Raw genomic sequence first — 16,741 nt, forward strand, 5'->3', positions numbered from 1 at the left:
ACACAGACGATGTTCATGTGCACATATGTGAGCATATGCAAATGTAGATAAGCAGAGGTAGAATTTATGACTGACAGCTTTACACCAGCTTCCATACACCAATCATATTTATTAAAAACACACACACGCATATACTGTACATCCTCTAATGGATTATTATGTTTTTTTAATGAAGTAATACAGTGTAATGTAATAATCTTTCAATCATCCATTTATAACAAGTAGGATTGGGAATCCATTACATATTTTCAATTCCGAACCCTCTTGTTGATTTGGTTTATGACCTTGTCCTAGTTTCAGTTCCTTAGTAGATTCAAGATCTCATAAAGAAGATACCCTATTGTCACTCAACATGCCTCATGCGAAGGAGCTTTATGATCCAAGGATTGGCTGTGAGGCACAAATAAGAGCATAAAAAAATAACATGTGATAGTAGAAAAAGTACTAGTGAGGCTATAGTTGTTGCAGTAGTTGGGGAGACTATAGCTCAGAAAAAGGGATGAAGGTTGGTGGATCTTCCTCCATCAAAGTGTATGAGTGTAGAAAAAAGTACTTGATTCATATACTAAGACGTGTGAGTGATTGGGTGAATGTAGCATGTAGTGTCAAAGATCTTTGAGTGGTCAGACATGACTAGAAAAATGCTGTAAGTATTTATTTATTGAAATGCACACATATAGGAATATTGTTGCATAATGCACATTATTTTTGAGCAGAAGTCAGATGCACAGGTCTAACAGAGAAATATCATTTATTTGGAAAATGGCAGCCTATGCAGAGAGAAATTCTTCCACCTACTTTGGTCTCTTTCAGGATCTGATAAAAAAGACATTTTTTCTTAAATAATACCTGATACATTTATTTCTATTTAGAACAAATCCCCATAAAAAGCTTCACCTGTATCTGAAAGCGAATGCTACAGCTGTTCTTGTTCACTGTTGTCACGCTAAAGTGTTACACTCTTTGGAATGTGTGAAAAAGTACCGCACCTTTCAGCACAGCCACACACCTGGATGACTTTATGTCTTCCCGTGAGCGCACAATCCGCCATGTTTTTCCCTCTGTCCCTGCATCACCAAAGAAGCTTAATATTTCTGTGCCATAAAGGATTTATGAAGACTTACTCCTGACATGACCACTAAAGCCCCTCGTTTCAACAATATCATAACTGCAGCCTCCGCTGGATTGTGACATCACAACATCAAAAAGATTCGGCACGTCAGTCACGGCACGTCACCACCAGCTCGCCTAATGGCATTCCAGCCAAACCAGAAAATCCCTACTTAAGGGCTTACCACCAGCCGCCCTGACAAAGAGAGAGAAATTGCTTTTTGCTGTTTAAAAGGAGGGAGGGAGAAAGAGAGAAAAGCTAAGCTGTTCAGAGCAGGAGAGAAAAAGCGAGTCTGCTGAAAGAGCGAAGAGCAAATGAGATAAAGGCAGCGAGCAAGAGAGACAGATGGAGAGCAGTGGAGGGAGAGGGGGAGATGAACAGAAGTGGGTACGAGTGAGAAAGAGATGGGGAGTAACAAAGGTGAAGACAGATATGATGGCAAACAGTCTGTCAGTTAAAGACGAGCAAGCTGCCCAATCAGCTCCACACCTCACAGGTTCACTGTCAAATCTAACCCAATGACTGCAAGTGTGGGGGGAAATAAACTTGTAATAACAGCAATAATTACCCTAATATGAGGAATAAACTTGGGAAGTTTCCTGGTGATACCAAATATTGGATCATTTTAAATTCCATTCATCTGTTGTGTTTCATCTTTAGTCATAACAGCCAGTTTTTTAAAATGTGTTTTTAGACTGTTGATTGCTAAAGAAGCCTTTCTTAATTTTTTTTTTTTTAATTTGATAATGACATTTTGGGTTCTGAGAGGTTGCCATGGCAATTTTTGTTCTTTTCGCTTTTGACATTTTGCATCCCTCTTCACCCCTACTTCATTAACTGATCAGACAGGAATAACAGTATGCAGATTAAAAAGAGATGAAGCAAACCATTTGTTTGACGTAATTACATGTAAAGCTTTACGTAGGGACAGTTTTCACATACGTGGTGTTACAATGTGAGTGTGTGCGTGGTGGCGCATGAGTGAGTGCATGTGTGCCGATCAGAGAAACAGAAAGGCTGAGGGAAAGAAGAAGAAGAAGAAGAAGAAGAAGAAGAATGAGGAGTGGGGGAATTTCGCTCTTAATCCTCTTGCTAATCTCTCCTCCACAAAACAAATGAAAAGTGTAAAGCCAGCAGAGCCATACTAACAGGCATGGTAGATCTTTCAATTGCTTTTTTTTTTTTATCTCCCTCTCTTCTTTTTATCTCTCTAGCTTCTTCATACATCTCCCATTTAACTCTCTAAGGTTCTCTCTGTCTTCTACTTTGCTCCTTTATCTTTTCACCCTCCTTCTAATTCTTTACCCCTTTATCACTTCTTTCTCCTGCTTCGAAGTAGCTCTCCCTTCTCCTTCTTTCCTCCTCCTTCTTCTTGTTACTCTTTCCCTGTCTCCTCCTTCCACCTCTGGGGTGTTACATAAGTCTTCCTGTCACATTGACTGACTTTATGAAGCGGGATGTGGGTGGAGAGGAGGGCTGCAACCGTATGCTCCTCACTTCTCCCAAATCTCTCTTGCAGTTCCTCTTCTCTTTAATGTCTCTCCCCCCCTCTCTTCATCAGCTCTAATGCTTTTCCTCTTTTTCATGATTCCCCTCTTCTCCCTTCTGTCACTCCACTGCCTCTTCCCCGAATTGATCCCCCTGGTTCTCCTCCTGCCATCCTCATTCCTCTTCTTAAATCCCTCTGGATGTCCTGTTTGGTCTTTTGCTGTGATTATCAGATTTCTTTTTGTACTGCAGCTTGGTAGGATTAGGCACTGACATTTGGGCCAAAGGACGGCAGGCTAAAGATCAAAATAACATACATTTTTGTAGATATTTTAGGGGAGAAGTAGACTTGAAAGTTTATCAAAGACAATTAACAGCAGAAGTGAATAGAAACTACAGAGAGAGACGGATTAAATTACTGTCTTACCCCTCTTGCTCCTACCTTCCTACAACTCTGTTGAGTTTTGCTGCTGTGCTAGGGATCCCTGCTCTGTTGTATGATTTTTTTCAGTCAAGCTTTAGCTGTCAGATAGACGGCCTTACATGGTATACAAAGGAGGAGATCATGGTGGACACAGTGGCTGCAAAACAAGCCCATATCATTACCCTTCCACCACAATGCTTGACAGTTATAATAATGGGCTTGTGTTGATATATGTGTTTGGTTTTCACCACAAATGGCCAAATATATCCACTTTTGTCTCATTGGTAAGTCTTGCAGTTTGTTTAGATGCAACTTTCAGGAAGCACAAATTTTCCCAATAAGCTTCATGTCAATGTCTTGATTGAATATTGGGCACACAACAGCTAGTTTTTATTATTTTTTATTTAAAATAGTATCAGTGTCAGTCATTATCTTCCTAAATGTGTCTTCTCAGGAGGCTTTTTATGTCGTTTAAGGAGAAAGCCCACTTTTAGGGTTTGTTCTCAGTCTTGACTAAATAATTGAGTGGATATGATTAAATGTAGAAAGCCAAAAATTGAGGACAACAAAATAGTTAAATAAATGGTTTATTTTTATGATTAAGTTTGAATAGTTAATTCTTGAGCTGTAAATCTGAGTAGAAATGTTTTTTTTTTTAAATATAATCATGTTTTATTAAGAATTTTGTTGGTCTGTGACAGGCCAGTTTGCATTATATATATATATATATATATATATATATATATATATATATATATATATATATATATATATATATATATATATATATATTTGCACATGGAGGAAAGATGCAAAGTTTTGTTTGCTGTTTGTTTGGATAAATGGAAAACTGGTTTTCTGCTTCTCCATGTCTACAGTGGGTCGTCTACTTTCTTTGCTCACACATCGCCCTGCCACACAAACCTAACCTGTAATGCTGCTTTTTAGTGAGAAGAGGCTTTCTCCTTCCAGTGTCTTCTAACAAGCCACACAGTTTTTTTTCTAATTGTAATGAGCTTTAACATTTATATGCTAACTGAGATCCGTAGAGTCTGAGTAACTCTTGGGTGTTTTTGAAGTTTGTACATTGCACGGTCTGATCTGGGATTGAAATTTCTGGAGCGCCAACTCCTGAGAAGATTTAATAGCATCTTGAATATTTTTCACTTGTGAATAATCCTTCTAGATACAAAATGATGGACTATAAAATTATGGTAAGTAACAGAGTTTCTAATAGTTTCTATTAGTTACTATTACTTCAAATTCATAAAACCTTAGATTTGAAAGAGGGTGTACATTTCTTTTTCACATGACTTGGGCCTGGAAGAAGGATGGCCTACATAAAGATCATTATGATCTCATCTACTCAACAGATGGCAGGGATCACACAGTCTGTTCCCATTTCAATACAACTTTTGAGTTATGTCTGCGGGTGTGTGATACATGTCCAGGATGGAAAAGATCATCTCCATATTTAAAAATCAATTAAACACAATTTATTCAGATAAAAATACAACTAAGAACCTCAGCTACTCGTCTCCATATGACATTTATACATCTTAACAAATGAAAAAAAATCTATTACGTGAAGTGGAATGGAGAGATAGAGGTTATACTTGATCTTCAAAAAGACTAACAGCAAGACTAAAGGAAACTAATGGTAGTAGGAGACTACAGAAATGTGTTGTGGCTGGCAGATGCTGTCCTAACCTAGAGGGACACTCGAGAGAAGTCAAGTTTGTAAGAACAGATGCTAGCACAAACCCTCTGGGAGAAGGATTTGTCTAAAGTGTGTCAAGACTGGGAAATGTGTATGAATTTGGCAGGAAGAGCAAATGGAAATGACTGGGAAAGCTGTAACATCACTGAGAAAATTAAGCTATAATAAATAAGAAGCTCCATTACATTTTATTACAGAGAAAAATTGAGGATAAAATTTTTTGTAATAATTAAAGACTGGATCAGTTTATTCTCCTGCATTTGATTAAAAAAAATTAAGAAAATAATCAACACATAGATCAATTTACTATGATGTTGCCATCCAAGTCCACTGAATGAAATAATGACACAAAACATATGCTTTACAATTCGAAGAGCAAGGTGCTCAGTACTCTGAACTCATTTGTACACATTTTTTAAAACCATCATATTGCAAATTATGTGCCCTCGGGCCTCGTCACATGTGCCCTCAATCACTTACTGTTGCTGATCTGATGCGTAAAAGCATAAAGCAGACAGGCCTATCAAAATACATCAAATCATACAAAAAGCAGGGGCTTAAGCTACACAGAACTGACCCACTCTGATAGTGCAGAGAGAAACTAAGAATTCAAAGAAACTAAGCAGAAAAGAGGAACTCAGCGATACCAGATTATCAACAACAAAAAATCCTAAAAATACACAAGCTGATTATTCATTAAAAATAAACAATGGAATCAGATGAAAGAGGCAGATGTTGGTTATTTCTGCTCTGGGGTGGATCAACTTTTAGAGGCACACAGATTTCAGTTTCCTGATCACATCTCTATCATATACTTATTTTATAGATATGTTCATATTTATGAGTGATATTCATGATAATTCTGAGTGTTTCAGAGAGCACATTCTCGTTTATGAATTGCTTATTTTTTTAACATATATACGAGACAGTGCTGGACATATTGATGACATCATAAATACTGAAGTGAAGTGTTTTATATGTTGCAAAACATATGAGTATTTTATAGTCCTTGCAAAGAAAAAAACAGCTGCATGGTATTTTATGTGGCTGTGTGTGGTTAGCTGATTATTCCCCAAATGAAAACTAAATCAGACCTGTCAGACAATTTGAGGGACGAGGCCAATATAGGGGGACTGAGCCAAGGCCATCACAGTGAGCCTGGAAAATGGGTGGGCAGCTGGCCAAAACCATAACTTAAAACACATTAACATCAAACCAACACATTAAGAGCAAATTATCAGCTGCTTGCTTTTGTCCTGGTAATGAAATTGGATTGCTGGGGCCAGTAAACACAGTGAGCTATCATCCTTCTGCAGAACACATAAGCATTAATTGGAAACCGTTTGGCAAAATGGGCTATTTCAGCATAGAGAATTGAATTTTGCACAAATAAATGTCCAAATATTTGACAGAAGGTCCTATTAAATGTCTTATCTAAACTATGTCTCCACTAAGTATTGGATTATTTCATTCACAGACGATCATTTAAAAGCGCATGCTGTATTTTGAACGTGTCATCTCATAGTGTCAAAGAAACTTTTTACTTTTCTGGACAACGTCCAGCTGACGTCAGCATGCATCGCCGTGACATTACACTGATGCAACAGCAAACAATAAAATGCACTTTTATGGCCTAAAGTGATGCATGTCCAATTAGCGAAACACTTAACCACCATAGCAGCCGCAGGGTCTGGCTAGTGCCACGTTAATCAGGGTTAATTTGCTAGAAACACAAGGGGAGGAATTAATCAAACAGGATCCTCTTTTATACACAGGTCATTAGAAACACATGGCCTACCCACAGGGTACAAAACTTTACTGGGTCAGAGCTGGCTTCCCATGAAGATGAACAGAGACTTGTCTCAGTGCTGGTCTCACTGCATTAGTCACACATCATTGCTCAGCTACGCTGGAGCTAAGCTAACGCTATCCAGGCCTCTTCACAGACGAGTGCACCTGCAAGGCTAATGCTAAGCTAAGTTAATCAGTTTCTGTTACTCACAGTTGGGCACACAGTTACACTATAGCTGCTGTGGATCAGCAATACAGCACACTAAGAAACTTCTCTTTCTACCTCACTTACATGGACATACCTGCTAATAGCTTTGCATCCTGGATCATGGTTAAAACCACATGTGTATATATATATGTATATATATATATATATATATATATATATATATAGTCATTATGCTTGCATAAATAGCTTGAATCTTGATTAGGGAAAGTGCATCAAGGGATATCCTAAGAGTTTTGGTTTCCAAAGTAAATTTGACTCTACCAATTAGTGTAGGGTTAATTACTTGTTACTACTATTACTAGTATATCTCTAATGCCAGTGTGTGAATTTAAAAGTTCAAATAATGAAACATAACACTTCACTTTTGTGTGTTTACAGTATACGTCATGAAAACATTTGTGCAAATAAGGAAAATAGCTTTGTATTTAGCATTAGCTAACACATTACCTAAAAGTAGCATTAACCCATTACCTGTTTTGTTATGCAAAAAGTACTATACCTGATGCTTGTGAAATATCCACTGCTTTTGAAAGTAGTTTGAATACAATTACAACAGAAAGATGTTTTAGATTGGTTGTAAATTTGAAAGCTAATATTGGGCTAAATACTAAAGCTAAGCAGAGAGATCTGCAACAGGTTTATGTAAATGTTTCAAGAGGTCATTATCCAAATCATATTGTGTTGTGTTCTTATATGATTTCATTTACCTAACTGGTTGTTTAAATTTAATAGCTTAATTCCCTGCAGCCATTTACACAACACAATGTTTATATTACAAATCATTTCAAATATGAAATGGTGTTTTTCTGGATAGCTAATTGAATCTAATGATAAACCCAAATACTGGCAGTAAACATGCTACCATTTTTTTGAGTCTGCGCTAGTGATTTGTCCAGTCCTGTAAAGACTGACAAGCAGAAGAGTGATATTGATCTGCTGGTCTAAATATTAGACAGGCTTTTTTCTCTAAAGGTCTCCAAATGTAGTTTTCAATAAGCTGTAGTTGGAATTTAATAACAGAAAAAAGATATTGCTTGAATAATCAGAGATAATCCAAAAGCTGAAAAGACTTTTGACCAGTGTAACACTGAGTGTTCTTGGTCATTTGATCTGCACACGGTCAAATTCAGCCAGGGCCTCCTTTCTGGCCTAAACTTTCAAAGCAGGGGTGTACAGTTTGTACTGAGATCATATGCAATGAGGCCAACCAGGGCTTGTTTTTTTTTTTTTTTTTGCTTTCTGTTAATCAAACAATATTTATTAATCATACAGGGAAAACCGAATCCATCCAAGAACTGCAACCTGATTCTGTTTAATGCCCTTAACAGATCCTGAGGTCAGAAACCTCTAACCTTTGCATCCCTATCACTTAATCTCATCCTAGTGACTCCTCATCCATCAGCATCAAGAGGCCATGAACCTTACATAACTCCAGATGCTTATCTCAATCTAAGCTCATTCACGCTAAGCACTACACATGTTTTCCTGCATCTATACATAAAACAGACATGTGCTAACAAATGCACACACAAAACCTCACAGTACTATGATGAGAGCTCACACATATACCAGGTGTATTACAGACTCTCTGCTGTCTGATGCTTGTGGTTTTGATTCAGGACAACAAAAGCATAGTATATTTTTATTTATTTTTTTTTACAGTAAATGAAATGGAGCATCTAGAAACCACCGTATTGTGTGAATTTTTTAGGAATTCAGATCTTTTAAATAGGGGTAAATTGAATGTAATATTTTCAGGCAACCTGTGTCTAAGTTCGGGACAAAGGGCTATTACAGGACTGACAGGCTAATCAGTCGTTTAAACAAGTTCCAATAAATGCAAAACTTAGATTTAGTTTCCTTTTTTCATTTAGATTCAACTAAAGAAATATACAGCCTGTAAAATACACAAATGATGTGATGCAACCTGAAAGTAAAGAGTTTTACATTACTGAAAGTTTCCTCAAGCAGAATTCTAAACCACTCTTTTCAAAATATAGTCTGCTCGCTAAGTGTTGCAACTCAGCAATGTCTCCTCTACTGTAAGCCTGTGAAAACCGAGCTGTTTTGTTGCATTTTACATACAGGAGGGTTGTATTTCCCTTGGAATTACCATCACATCCAAGCTTCACTGGGAATGGCGACAGCTTGTTAGTTTTAGGGTAAATGAGGGTCTGTGGAAAGAAGCATGTTATTGCATTGTTCTTCATCACCCTGAATGACACGCAAAAATATGCAGTTTCACACAGCGTGTCACTGCGTACATCGAGCAGTGGCCTAGTTTGCAACAGGATCAGGGCATTACTCTTAATCCACCAGATAGATGTCATGAACACGCACGCGCGACAAGCAAAAAAAAATGTGGGAAGAAAAAAAAAAGGAAGCAACGCTCAGTGCACTGCTTGCAGTGTTACACCATTGCTTCTGTCAGAATGAACATATGGTGAAGTCATGCGAGGTTTCCAACTATGCACACTGGATGCTTCATTAGATTGCACCTTAATACTCTCAGACCAGTAAAGTGTAATATGTGTGTACCAAGCATGTGTATTGACTCTGACATTTCTAGAGCTTAAGAAAAACTTCATTTAAATCTCCATTTTTAAAGGTTATTTTTTTAAAAAATATGTTCAATTTATTCAGCTAAGATGAACACAAATGCAACCATTTGTCTGAGAGCATTTCGAAACATGCAGACATGTAGTCAACGAATATGCTTGACGCGCACTGATAGCTGTTTCAGCTCTCAATATTTAAATCTGAGTATATCCAGTAAAAATCAAAAGGCACTGATCAACGTTTACAGAAAGAAGAAAAGAGAAGAGAACAGTTTTTCCTCCCCCCCGCAAGCTATGTATCCCTCCTTTCTCAGCAGATTATAGGGATGTGCTGAAAAAAAGGCAGAGAACGAACAAGAAAAGACGGAGAAAGTCACAATGAATAAGATGGAGGAGGGAAAAAGAAAAATAAAGACAGAGAAGACAGACAAGGAATCTTTTCCACCCTTGTCACGTCTCTGATGCTCGCCTAAGCCCTCATAGAGGAAGTCTGGAGCATCATCGTTTTGATGGATGACTGGGCCTTTACTGGCTGACCGGGGAACTTACACATGGGCCAATAGGGCAGGAGGCGTAAAGTAATACAAGAGACATTTGTTGATGTGTGTGTTCGTCTACTGGGCTCTGTGTGAGTGCATGTTTTAAAACATTTCAGCCTGGATAATGCATGGTGCTTTAAAGGGTAGTGATGATATGTGTTTAGGAAAGCATAACCGTAAGATTGGAACTGCATGATTCATCATTTTTAAAACTCTTATAGAATAAACAAATTTGAATCTAAATTGTACAAGCTATTATACTTTCTACATTTCTCTTTCTTTACACCAGATGCAACTTGTGTCATGAGGTGGTTAAAAAAGGCATTATTAAAACATAGTAATAAATTAAATATTCAGAAACAAGACTAAACAGTTCCTAAAAAAGGAAGAAATAATCTTTTTTCATCTGATTTCCCATTTTATTTTTTAATAATCTATTGTAGTGCACCTGCACAAGGTTTACTTTCTTCTTTTGTTCCACACTTGAGCTTAGTTTGAGTCTAGGATGTGTATGAATGACTCAAACATCAAAATTGAAAAATCCATTCAGAAAAATACAAGAAAACTAAAAAACAGACCTAATAACGAACAATTATTATTACCCAAAAGGCAGTCCTAAAACACAACAAACATGTCCACAACCATGATTATATATAGTCTATAGTCTGGACTAAGCAATGACTTATGAGACCCAAGTGTGTATAAACAAGAACACAATGCAACACAACAAAGTGAGTAATCATTACAACTCAGAACCGATGTGGAGTAAAAAAAAATCCAGGAGACAAAACTAATAGAAAGTCACAAGGAAAGAGCAACTTTAAAGAAAAAACAGGACATAAGCATAATAAAAACGTACAACATAAAGTCCAAAATGAAAGGTTGTTTGAAATCAGAAAAACAAGGACCACATAAAAAATAATAATCCATAAACTATGACGGTTAGCTGTTTTTATTGAGCCTTACATAGTGCTCCTTGTACTTTAAGTCAATATGACCTGTCACATCACTTCTTACCCTCCTTTATACCGGGTGTGTGTGTGTGTCACGTTACGGCTGCCACGGTTTAGTTCCGATCTGCGTGGCGTGGCATTTCATACCGGGAGCGTGCCAGGTTTGGAGCGCCCGAGAGTGCAGTCCACCTAGCAGGATCCATGAGATCGCGAAATCACAGGAGAAGTGGAGAATCTTGTGATTCTCCACTTCCAGGATAAATGTCTCATCTTCTATGATGACAAAAAAAAAAAAACAAACAACAAAAAAAAAACAAAAACATTGAGACCCCCTGACCGGTTAGTCACGTAATGTTTACATGGTTCAGCAGCGCAAATCTGCATCAGGGCTTTTATTTTGAAAAAATACCGGAGGCTTTTACACTGTTCCCATGTCTGATTTCCTGTCTGCCCCCATCAGAACTATGGAATTGACGCATTCTGGGTGCGTGAAGCGTCAAAAATAGACTCGGCGCGTAAATTTAGCGGAGCACCGTGACAATGTGCTTCTGGGACGCTTCTATATGTGCTGTGGTGCACCAGCTATAAAACAAACCATTGACTAAAATGGCCGTGAATAGCAGCGGAGGCCGCGTTTTCTGTGTTTCATGGGGACTGCACTATGGAGCAGGATTTAAACTTCAAGGCACATTCGACTTTAACTTTGGCTCATCAGTGTAAAAAAGATGGTTCCCTTTGTGCAGGAGTACATGGTTAAAGTATGTTATGCTGAAATCAGGTTTGAGAAGAAAAAAAAAAGACTTAAAAAAACAAACAAAAGTTAGGACACACCTAATGAGTGAGTTGGGTTTGACTGTTCCTAAATACTCTGCTCAAAAACTCAAGAGGACACATAATCATTACCATGTAACTCAGGGTCAGTCACACGTCTGGTATATCAGTCTGTCCAGTTAGGAAGTATCACTGATTGTGAATCATGTTGCTGTACAAATGGAACCGACAACAGGTGGAAATGAGATGCAATTAGCAAGTCAGCCCCTACAAAGGAATGGTCCTGCAGGTGGAGGCCGCAGACCCATTTTCCTGTCTTCATCCTTTCTGGCTGATTTTTGGTCATGTTTGCATTTTATCTGTGCCCTCACCACTAGAGGCAACATGGGGCGGCAGTGCAGCTCATCCAGGATGGTGCATCAGTGGCAAGGTTTGCCTTTTGTGCTGTTCATCTCTTTATACTGAGTTTATTTTTTAAACTTTTTTTCTTTGCCATAACTGCAACAACACTTGCTTTCAATCTGTATTATGTCTCCAGATTCCTTATGTTTGTTCACCATATTTGATCCATCATCTGGCAAAAACTTAATCTATTTTAAATTAGTGCTCTCATAGCCAGAAGACCTGGACTGACTTACTACGCTGAAAACCAGTGTTGTGACTAAGCTTATCGTGATCTCGATAGCAAGCTATTTAAGCCAGATTTCGAATTTATATCCTCTGTATGTTGGGACTGTTCCTGGATTTTACCCACTCCGTGTTTGTTTGCATCCCTTGCTGCTTTCCCCTTTTTTGGCTTCGCCTGGACATAAACTTTGGATTTTTGCCTCTTTTTCACATTTGGATTTGAAGCTGTTTTTTGTAAATAACAAATCATTTGAAAATAAAGACAGAGTTTTGTGGATATCTGATTATTATGCACTACAACCTTTCAGTTGAGCAAATAATCAACATATCAGTGGGCTTCCTAAAGAAATGGCAGCCATAATTAAAACCACAGATCAAAACTAACACACTAATGTGCATGTAAACTTACTTGAGAAATGCTTTGGATGAGGATTGGTCACAGAGATCACACACAAACACGCACATGGTATTAACACAATCACACAAACAGTAGGAAAATTATCTGATTTGCCATATGTGGTCTGTCTAGCCCTGCCAAGTAATACTGGGATGGACAAAACCAGCTGGCCACATATCAAAACTGATACCAAACAAACACTCAAGCACACTCACATATGCAGACAGACACAAACATATAGTGGGGCTGTGATATGTGCAGGGAAGTGCTTTGTAAGGAAAAACAGGTCCTTTCAAGCCTCTGTGAGTGTGTGTGTTTTTATATAAGTACAAACAATATGTGTATTCAAAAGATACGAGGTGTAAATGTTTTATTCAGCAGTTTCTATTTAAGCAAAAACTGTGTGGTACAGAGCAAACTTTTTAAGTATCAGAAGTGGAAAAGTACAAGTACAAGTAAAACAAAGTGCAGTAAACAGTACAAACCAGACCAAGTCAATGTGTGATGAGGCCACTCTTGTTCTAGATACACTTTCAAACAGTTTTAGGAGCTTTAGGAAAGTTGTTCCAATCATCTTGAAGAAATCACGGTGATTTGGTAAATTTCAGTCTGTCTCAACAGCTTCTATGTTTTCATGTTATCCTGATTAAATGATGTAGAGGTCACGGATCTATGAAGGCATCAGCATCTGTTGCATGGCCTCTTGTACCTATAATAGTCATAACTCTTGGTGTGTGTTTGGGGTCATGATATCAGAATCTAAAGCTACACAAACCTTTGTAAATTGTTTAGTGTGAGAAAGAAAGTAAAGGAGCAAGAAAAAGGACTCACAGTCAGCATCAGCAAGGAAGAGGAAGCTGAGAAGAAGCAGGCCCGGGCTGGCAGAGTGCATCGTGGGATAAGTCGACACATGCATGCTGTATCCACGGTGAGCTCACTGCCTCACTGTACGACAGGATGATAGAAACGAGCCTTCACAACCTGAGGAGAGAAAGAAAAACAAAATGCAGTCTTTAGAGAAAGTCTAAATTAAGAGAGTTTTAGATATTTTACAGTCGGTCCAAGTACACACACACAAACACACATGCACAAACAAGCGAAGACTTAGTGTGTGTGAGTTCTCCCCAAGGCCTCACACTCCATTTCTGCAGCTGCTTCTTCACTTTTCGCTTCACTGGGACCATACACTCATTGCCAGAGGTGCGTTTGAGTGAATGTGTGTGTGTGTTTGTAAGCAAGTTCACAAAGTAGCTGATGAACTTCAACTCATGGCAAATATTTAGAAATAAAACATCAGTCTATTCTGAAGTTCAATTTTTTATCTCCCAAGGGAGCAATGGCCTCAATTTTTCCCCCTCCTTCAGTTTTTGCTCGTTATACAATCTACAAAGCAGGCTGTACTTCAATATCGGATTTCTTCCAAATATGTGTCAAAACAGCTTGATTTCAGATTGATGAAAAGGAGCGGATGGCTTTAAGATGGAAGGGGTGGAAGGATAGAGCAAGGGATTGATGGATGATGGGGAGATTAAAGTGGGAGGAGACTGGCTGGGGTTATCTCCTGGCTATGTTGCACAAAGTGTTGGATCAACATACAGCTCAGTATCTCTATCCTTTCATCCTTACCTCACGTCCCTCCTTAGATTCTGTCTCTTTGCATGACACCATGCTACCTTCACTCCTGCACCCTTTTTTTTGCAGCTTTTAGTGTCTTGATGATTCTTTTCTCAAACCCCTACATTCTCTCTTTAAAAATGTAAGTTTTTCCAACCCTCTCCAAATCATATTTCCATCTCATCTCCACCGGACAGTTTTCTTTCTGTACCTTTGTCGGCCTTTGTGTCTCTCTGCCATCACTTGTGATTGGTTATATGAGTTTGCTCATCCCGGTGTATATTAACACCGACTGCATGTATCTGTGCAAAACAGTTCCCACACGCGCATCCATGAATGTCTATGTGCGTGCAGCTTACGTTTCCTGCATACACGTGAGCGAGTATGTGCATGTGTTTGCGTGCTTTCCAAAACTGAACAGATTCATCAGCAGCAACAGCAGCAGCAGCAGCAGTCTTAATCCCTTCCACTCCTGAACAAGCCATCTGATTAAAAAAAGACGAGGGGGTGGGGTTGGAAGAACACTGGAACCCAGAGCTCTTAGCATCCCTGCAGCCAAAGCAACAAACAGCTAAACCCACACTGGATTTTCCACTTGGTTTGGTCCAAAACAATTGCTTTGGGATAACCTAGATCTCTCCCTGCACAAATTAAGTCCCCTGCTATGATTTGCACTACTATAGTAGATAGGGAAACTCGGGAATACTGTTTGCGATGGCATAATATTTAGGAACCTTTTGAGTGCACCAGAGATAAACAACAAAAGCCATTCTATTCGCATTGCTAGTCAGACTTATTGGATTCAATCGTAAGAACATAATTTATAGCATTTCCAGATAAACATGGATGAATTATTTTCATTCTATGATCAGAACATTTTTAAAATGTTGAAAGGTATTGATTAAAAACAACAAAAGAGATTCTCATCCAGTGAAATAATGCAGACACAGCATGCACACTGAACAATCTTGTAGGCACTCTTAATTTTAATTGGTAAATAACAAGGTAACTATAAAGAAATTAAAATGATCTCACCAGCTTTTTACTGCATGACAAGCAGACTGGCTGTTTCTAGTTATTTTTTTCTCCAATTTCACAGATACAAAAAAACAGGAAATCATAAAATACCTAATTTCTTCCTCTTCTTCTGTTTTTTTTTTAATCAAGAAGGTTCCACAATTTCATAAAAAAGTCGAAATGCTTCAACCATGTGGCATTTACACGAATGTCAAATTAGGGAGGGTTGGTGCTAGATTCTGAAGGTCATTCTTTCATACTGTATTTGACCCCAGTACAATATAAAGTTGGTTTTAATTTTACAGCTGACTGATGAATTTCACACATTTGTCAATCTGAGTACTTTTAACGATATTCACACGTCACCCTCAGCTGCTGAAATGAGGTTAGTAATACTAATATTGACACACTGTATAATAGGACTAAAGGAGTCACAGATAACTGATACATAAGGTCATTATTTGGGTGTGTGTGTGTGTGTGTGTGTGTGCATTTGTGTGGCCACTAATCACACCAGCTGATTCAGTGTCACTGGAAAAGCCTGCATTATTTAGTATCTCACTTCACAGCATGTCACGTTAATTAAAGGCATAAGATAACTCAGTGGGGGGTGGGGTGTTGGTGAAGGGCAGATAAAAAGACAGAGAGAGATGAGGAAAAAGTGTGTGGAGGGAGGATGGATAAAAGCAGAGTAGACAAGAGTAAACAAATGGACAAAAAGACGATAAAACACACACTCAGACACACACACTCGCTTGCAGGATGCAGCCAGGTAGTCACCAGATAGTAATCTAGGTAGCTGTTGTGGCTGGTATTACAGTAAGGCTAACAGAAGCGTCCCTCTGCGTCTGAGCTTCTGCTGCTGCTGTGGATCACAGTCGGTCCTAAGCCATTCGCTTACATTAGGCCGTATCACTCAATTATACACCGTCTGTCCGCCTGGGCCTGCACATATCTGTTACACTGATCTGGTGGATAGCGTCTAACAGTACAAAGACTGGCTGTGTTTTCCTTGCAGGACAGACGCAGGGATGTATAATTTTAATAAAACACTGTAGATGCTAAAGGATAAATATCCATCTATTCATCCACTTATTCCAATGCTGCGTTGCGAAGGCTGGAGATGATCCCAACTAAGAATAAACAGATTTGGTCAAAAAGTTATTCCATATCAAAAGGCAATGTCTTAAAAGATAGGGCAGGAAAATGTAAAGATGAGGAAGCAAACATAAAAAGGGTATTTAAAAGTGAGACTATCCAAATACAGAATAGAAAGAAAAAGAAATTGTGGGTGTATGATGAGAAAGAGAGTGAAGGGGACAAACTACAAAGTGAAGGCATAGTAGAGCTCCAAGGGATGTTGAGAAAGATAGAGACACAGACAGAAGACAGATCCTAAAAAGCATAGCTTAAGGCAAACCATGCGCCATGGATAAGAACAGTGAGAATCCTAATTTGATTTGATATTCCAAAAGCTGAGCCACCAAATGCAATTAGACATA

The 16,741-nt window shown here is 38.4% G+C and overlaps 1 protein-coding gene across 19 annotated transcripts in view; it reads right to left on the reverse strand.

The window, feature by feature from the left end:
• ptprdb (protein tyrosine phosphatase receptor type Db) overlaps positions 1–16,741 on the reverse strand; it is a 194,011-nt gene that overhangs the window by 64,075 nt on the left and 113,195 nt on the right. For all 19 annotated transcript variants that reach the window (XM_041982822.1, XM_041982807.1, XM_041982820.1 and 16 more), the window contains exon 6: positions 13,440–13,589. In XM_041982822.1, coding sequence (XP_041838756.1) covers positions 13,440–13,524 — 85 coding nt within the window. In that variant the 5' untranslated portion in view covers positions 13,525–13,589. The remainder of the gene's footprint in view (positions 1–13,439; positions 13,590–16,741) is intronic.

This window comes from Melanotaenia boesemani, chromosome 4 (assembly GCF_017639745.1).
Source record: "Melanotaenia boesemani isolate fMelBoe1 chromosome 4, fMelBoe1.pri, whole genome shotgun sequence".
In the NCBI taxonomy this organism is placed as follows: Eukaryota; Metazoa; Chordata; class Actinopteri; order Atheriniformes; family Melanotaeniidae; genus Melanotaenia; species Melanotaenia boesemani.